Genomic DNA, 7,093 nt, shown 5'->3' on the forward strand with positions numbered 1-7,093 from the left:
TCGAGCCCAGCAATGGGCTCTGGTTTCAGCCTCCTCTGCTCGGGAAGGGTTAGAGGCGCTGACCCCGCTGCTAAACAAAGCACCACCGCCTCGAAAAGAGGAGGCTTTGCGATGCAAATGCTGCCTGGGCACGTCGCCCGAGCCTCCCAGCCTCTGCGACGGCGGGCGACCAGAGCAATTTTGCAGCGACACCTGCTGGGAAGCAACGAGCTGCCTGGCTGCAGGCCCCCCCTCACCGCCAGGACCCCGGTGCACCGGGTCACACGGTTTCACTCCTGTGGGCATCGGTCCCTAGGACGGTCCCCGGAGCTGCGGACAACCCAAGCTGTGCTTGTGCAGACCGGCAGCCCAGTGTTTCACCGGAGACATGAGTTCCCTACGGTGCTCAGGATGCCGTGTACATTGGAGGCAGTGGGAGATGGTGTTGAGGGCACCCCGCCGAAGCAGACAAACCTACCCCCTTGGAGATCACGCTGCTCTGAGCTTGGTCAGCGAGGCCAGCCCGGGCCCTCGGTCTTGCAGCTCTCGGGGCCGTCAGGAACAGCCTCTCCTGGCAGGGGAAAGGGGCTCCGCTCAGGAGGCATCACCGAAGGACCTGCAAAACGCCGCGCCAGGGTGGGCAGGTTTGAACCACGACTGCCTGTCCTCGCCCCTCCGTCGCAGGGGCTGGCTCCGAGGCACAAGGCCCGGCCTGGCACTAGACAGCCTGGCTCTCGAGTGTTCCCAAAGACCTCAAGTTTCTCTGTTACCATTGAAGCCCCTTGACAGGCAAAGTCATTCAGGAAGGAGGAAGGAGGGAGCGGTGGGGGGGAAGGGGAGGAGACAGACGCTCTGAATCCAGGAGACTGCAAAAAAGAACAAAGCTGCTGGAGCATGAAAAGGCTCTTTACAAAGAGCCACAAAGGTCCCTTTCTGCAGGCCCTGCTGCCCCTTGGCAGGCGGTGGGAGCCAGCAGCTCCTAGGAAGGCGTGGCAGAGGGCCACCGAGTCTTTGCAGCCAGCCAGGGGTTGCGTACCAGGCTGCAGCGGGCGGGCGCGGGATGGGGGAGCATCAGGATGTGCTGGGGGAAGAGGCCACATTCAAGCACTGCATTGATACAGCACTGGACCTCGGTCGCTCTCAAAACACTTAGGAGGGGTGGGGCATCAATGGACTGTTTTACAGGTGGGGAAACCGAGGCAGTGAGAAAGGCCTGCCCGCAGGTCTGGGGGCAGCCTAGAAGTCCGTCCACTTGTCCATGCAGTGGTTGGCCTTGCAGCCCTGCCGCGGGAGCAGTCCTGACCGTGCCAGTGCAACGGGCAACGTGGCCAGTGCCCGTGAGGAAACAGAACCGGCCATCTCCCGGGCGCTGGGGGGCCACCGTGCCCCTTACCGAGCCCCGCAGGGCACAGACCCCAGCGCAGTCCTCAGTACATGGCGTCTACTATCTGTCCCCTGACATCCCTGCAAGCAGGGGCCTCCAGAGAGATGCGGCAGGTGTTCAACGCGGCCAGGGAGGCAGAGCTTGCACCAGGGACCGGGCTTACACAGCAGCCTGGACCCTTCTGTGAGCGACGGCAGCTTTCCCCCACCACGCTGAGGCACGAGGCATAGTACTGCCTGGAGGAGTGCCACCAGCTCCCAGAAACTCACCCCAAACGCCAAGATCAAGCACGAAAGGCGGCATCCGTGTGGTAACCACCCCTAATGCCACGTAGCTCTAGTGCGTGGGCTTGTAAAGGCAGACTTCGTTCAAGTGCAGGAGCAAAGGAATAGGGATGCTCCACGCCCAGGCAGTCCCTGCATCACAACAGGTCCCCCAACGTGCCCATGTCCCAAGGGACACAAGGCCCCACTTTAGGGCATGGAGGGGGGAGTTCCCAATCCTAGTCACTAGGTTTCACACAGCGGCTGCAAGAGGTTCACTGAACCTGGCTGCAATCAGAGCTTAGAGCAGACAGCGTCGCCCCGCCGAGGGGACCACTGATCCACCCTCCTATTGCTAGGCGAGAGGGGAAACAATCCTGCTGGGGCAGAGCTATCGTGGGAGGACAGGCGGCCAGGTTTCACATGATGCCACCAGCAGCGTTTCATACAATCCCATTCACCTACTACCCTGCAAACCATGCCACACAAGGGCCTTGCTGCGGTTATGCCGGGCACCTCCCCTAGCCAGTCACATACCATTGTGATTCAGAGCACTGCCATGTACCACCAGCCCAGGGCGGCTTGCTAGCCTCCTTTCCCAGACACACAGAAGCCCACATTGCTCTGTGCACTTAAGTCTTTTCTGTGTCAGCTCAACTGGAATTGCTACCCTTGGATGCAGTGGGCAAACATATCGGTCCTTGGCTTCTGGACTGACGAGTAGCTTGGCTGCAGCAGCAAGAGCAGGGGCAGTACAGGAGCAGTTATACCCCACGAGGGAGAAAACTTAGATATTAAGGGCATCTTTCAAAATCTTAAGTTCTCTGGTGAACAACAAATAACCCCCAAATTAACCACCTGAATAAAGCCACGGAGTTTAACACGACTCGAGTGTTTATCTTCCAGGTCAGTAAAACCGGATTACACCAGAGAAATAGACCTTTCCTTAACGAAAGGACGGGACTGAATCGGTGCAAAACTAGATTAAGACCAAGGCTTTCATCTTGCTGAGTCCAATCAAGCCACTTGACATACAAGAGGAGGTTGGATAGATATCTGGCCGGGGTATTATGATCCCAGCCCTCGTGCCTGCCCAGGGCAGGGGGTCGGACTTGAAGATCTGTTCAGGTCCCCTGCGAGCCTAGAGACTATGAAACTACAAGGGCTCAGAGAAGCCCCACGTGTCACGAGGCAGAAGGAAATGCTCGTCAGACCAGTGTTGGGAAACGATCTTTATTTACATATATGAAGCGGCATCCCCCAAACTTCGCTTACTTCAGTGGAATGAACCTGGACGAGTGGGTAGCACCGATGCCAGGCCGGCCGTGTTTCACTGGCTTGTAGGTGATGGAAAACTCGCCCAGGTAGTGACCGATCATCTCGGGCTGAAAGAGAAAGGAGGGAGTATTGAGGAAGGGTGCGGCAGGCAGCGGAGTCCCTGCAGACACCCTGAAGAGAAACCCAACGTGGGCTGGATTTCCTGGCAGGCAGCAAGAGGCTGGAGGTTCAGAACTAACCCGTCCTTTAAAACTGCGACGCCTCTGCCAGGGTTTTCACACAAGCAGAGGCATGGGAACGACTCGCAGCCAACAACTTAGTCAATGAACACTGCCCTTTTCTGCGACCTCAGAGAGATTTTGGCGAGGTCGATGAAAGGTCGATGTTCCAGCCATTCACTGCCGCTGCTGCCCTGAGCACTCGGTACTCGCAGACGGCCATTTGCGCTGTGACCGGTCATCAAATTGCCTGGGATCGTCCCTGCTCTTTGACCGATCGACGACTCCCCCCACAATGCTTGGGAGAACGCGCCCAACGTTACTGTGCGAAGGTGCGGAGACCTGCACAACGCTGCACTCGCAGATTTGTCCCCCAGAGGGACTAAGTGAGAGATCTCGGATGCCAGCGAGGATCCACCGCAAGCACTCGAGGATTTCCCTGCCCCAGCGCGTGCACTTGGCTCCCTTTGCACCCACAACTCAACCCCTTTGCCTCCAACCTCACCGAGCAAGCTCCCCTTCCTCCCTTAGAGCAAGGCCACTGTGGACTTCCGCCAACATGGCTCTGCTGGCCACAACTCTTCCCCCCCAAGCTCTGGCCAGCCTGATGTCTGCAGAAGCCTTTGACAGCAGACAATGATACCGGCAAGCTGCCATTTTATTGGTGTTGTTAGTATGCCGTACCAGCCCAGGCGCAGGCTTTTCTAGCATGATGTACTTGTACCGAGAGCCTTCTCTACGCAGACAGGGCTCTGGGAGTGGCCAGGTCACTGCAGTGAACGCAGCCAGCCACACTGTCGTGCAGTCAAGGACGCTGAAAGGCACAAGTGGTGGTTACACCCCAACTGTCCTCTGTGCCCTTGCCGTTCCCTCCAGATGCACAATGCAAATGCTCCCACCTCCGGAGGGGCCGGGCAGGCAGAACCACCCAGAAGCCTTTCAACGTGTTTTCAGGTTGACTTAGATTTCAACCACGAACAAAGGACGCGTCATTTAATCCGTGCGTGTAACAGCAGATGGTGCGAGGCTGCACTCCACGCCTATGTTATTCCATTCCCCGTTCCAGTTGCAAGCCCCATTCCCACCCCCCCAACCCTAATGCAAAACAGATCATTTAAATTTTACAGCTGACCCCCTGCTCCCTTCCACCCAGGCAGCCGAGTGTGAAATGCCTGTGTCACGCAGGCTGCAGAGGGCACGGGGTTGTTCTCAGCCCCCTCGCCCTTCCCACACCCTCCTCCCCGGCTCACGGCAGTATACATGATCAATACATCCACTCCGTGACCCCAAGGGCAAGCCACCGCTGAAGAAGCTTCCATCCTGTCCTTGGCTGGCTGGCGGAGTGTGGAAAATACACCCTCACGCATGACGCATTTCCAAAGCCGGAGCCAAGCTCCCCGCTAACCCACCTGATCTTAGCGGAGGTCTCAAGGTTTCTCTTAAGCCTGTGAGCTGCGCTGCCCTAGCAAAGAGCCAAAAAGCATCTTCTTGGATGGTAAGATCATAATCATACAAGGGTTTGCTTTGTAAATCACTCCACTTTTGGTAGGCTTTAAATGCCTCTTTGGATATAAAGCCTTCCCCCAAGGCAGACTAGCTACAGCTCAAAAATGTACTTGAAACAGCCAAGTGCAGGAGGGCTGGACCCGCTGACCTAGTAAGGTCCCTCCCAGTCCCTAACATCTATGAATGGCTTGCTTTACGGCAAGTCCCCGGGGGACGGAAAGAGCAGGGACCCAGACACCAGGATGCTGGTCCGCCTCTCGCTCTCAGCCAGCACTACGGCCTTTGCTGCCCCACAGCTCACCTTGATTTCCACCTGGTTGAAGGTCTTGCCATTGTACACACCGACCATGCTGCCCACCATCTCTGGGAGGACGATCATGTCCCGAAGGTGAGTCTTGACGACCTCGGGCTTCTCCATGGGAGGCGCCTCCTTCTTTGCCTTGCGAAGGCGCTTCAGGAGGGAATGCTGCTTGCGGCGCAAGCCCCGGTTCAGACGCCTGCGCTGGCGAGCGCTGTACAGCTGCATCAGCTGCTCACTGAAAGGGCAGGAGGAACTTTCAGCTTGAGGATGCTCAAGAGGAACGAGCACAGACAGTTAGGACAGGATCAAAGCACAGGCCCCGACGCCAGGACTGCTGGGACAGCCCCCCTCGGCAATCATCACTCGATCATTCAGAAAAATCCACAAGGAAAATAATCCTCAGTCTAGTATTGGCCACATCCTGCAAGGGGCTGGGTCCCATCTCACCCACCACCCTACCCTCAAGCTTGGAGCAAGGGACACCAACAAACACGGTCAACGCTGGGACGCCCGAGTCCAACAGCTGACAACAAAACCTCTGCACCCACGGATTCCAGATCCATTGGTTGATGCATTAACTCCAAATTAGGGCTCTCAAGTAAATTAAGGCCCTCAAGGAGGAGACCAGTAATTCTTTCCAATGGGTAAAGCAGATTAGCCAAAAACACTTTGCCGATCTAAAAGGCATCACAAGCTGTTACACCAGACGGACAGGATGGTGTCCCCACATGCCAGACACAGCCGGGCCCCTCAACGCGGTTAGAAAGCGCACAAAGGCAAGACATTTTTTGCACTCCTGGTTAAATAAGGGAACCTCCACTCGGACGAGCGGGCCTGGCTAGCTTAGCCACGGTCAATAAGGAGCAATGGTCTCAAGTTGCCGCAAGGAAGGTTTAAACGGGATATTAGGAAAAACTCGGAGGGTGGTGAAGCACTGGAACGGGCTACCCAGAGAAGGGTGCGATCTCAATCCCTGGAGGTTTTTAAGCCCCGGCTAGACCAAGCCTTGGCTGGGAGGATGTAGCTGGGGCTGGTCCTGCGTGGAGCAGGGAGCTGCACTGGATGTGACCCCCTCCCACCCTCATTTGCTACGATCGTACGAGTCATACAGCAAGCGCGGGGAGCCGGCGGGAACCAGACTGGGCTCTCCCACCACCCCGGGCCAGGCTGTCTCCGCAGGGGCCGGGCGGGCGGGCAGACGGGCGCGGGGTGGTTCTTACTAGGACATGTCGAGAAGCTGGTCCAGGTCGACACCCCGGTAGGTGAACTTCCTGAAGGTGCGCTTCTTCTTCTGCTCCACTTCCGCCTGGAGGGAGGGAGACGAAGTACAGGCAGGTGAGGGGAGCAGCCGCAAAGCGCCGCCGGGTGCCTTCGCTGCACCCCAGCCCTAGCTCCCGCACACCCACCCTTCCCCGGCTGCTAGGACGACAGCGGGGTGCGGAGGGGTCTGGCAATGCAAGACCCAGGCTGGGCAGAACTGGGCCCTTGCCCTTGGGGGAGGCAGGAACAGCCCTTTCCTAGGGGCTGCATGTGCCAGGGGCAGGAGCCAGTAAGCAGCGCACGCACGGGGCCCTGCACACGCGACCCCCCAGGCAATGCCCCACGCAGGGCCCTGCACAGGTGAGCTCCATGCCCCCCCCCCCCCAGTGCGCGTGCGCACCTCCCACCCCGCCAGGGCCTAGTGCGGCCTAGGCAGGCGCAGACCCCGCCGGGCCCTATACGGCCCCGCCGCGGGGGAAGCGGCGCCCCCCAGGCCGCAGCGGAGCGCAGGGCCCCGGCCGGGCCGGCTGGGCGGCGGATGGAGCCCGATCCCGCGCCGGTCTCCGCGCCGCTCGCACCCACCATCTTGGCCGCGTCTCTCCGGAAAAGGCTGATCCCGTGCGAGAGGCGCTTGATATCGCGAGAGCAAGAGGAAGGGCCGAAGCCCCGCCCCCCATGGCTTTAGAGCGGCTTTCCGCCCTCACTGGGACTTAAAGGGGCCGCACACGCCTGTTTGCTCCCTTCTCAGGAGCCTCACCCCAGGTGGGTGCTGCCTGGGGCAATGTCACCCCCTTTGCACAGGGCGGGTGCCCAGCAGGCATGGAGAAGGACTAGTGGCCTGGCTCTTTTTTTTCCCCCCACTGCCAAGGGAGAGGGCAGCCAAGTTCCTGGTGCATCCACTGCT

General features: G+C 58.9%; 1 protein-coding gene across 1 annotated transcript; it reads right to left on the minus strand.

The window, feature by feature from the left end:
* Positions 1–2,843: 2,843 nt before the first annotated feature.
* Positions 2,844–6,865, minus strand: RPS15 (ribosomal protein S15). Its single transcript, XM_014605299.3, has 4 exons — positions 6,772–6,865; positions 6,150–6,235; positions 4,930–5,164; positions 2,844–3,011 (listed from the first exon to the last, which is right to left on the minus strand). The coding sequence occupies exons 1-4, from the start codon at positions 6,772–6,774 to the stop codon at positions 2,898–2,900; spliced, it is 438 nt and encodes a 145-aa protein (XP_014460785.1). The 5' UTR covers positions 6,775–6,865; the 3' UTR covers positions 2,844–2,897.
* Between the last annotated feature and the right edge of the window lie 228 nt (positions 6,866–7,093).

Source organism: Alligator mississippiensis, chromosome 16, assembly GCF_030867095.1.
Source record: "Alligator mississippiensis isolate rAllMis1 chromosome 16, rAllMis1, whole genome shotgun sequence".
Lineage (NCBI taxonomy): Eukaryota > Metazoa > Chordata > Crocodylia > Alligatoridae > Alligator > Alligator mississippiensis.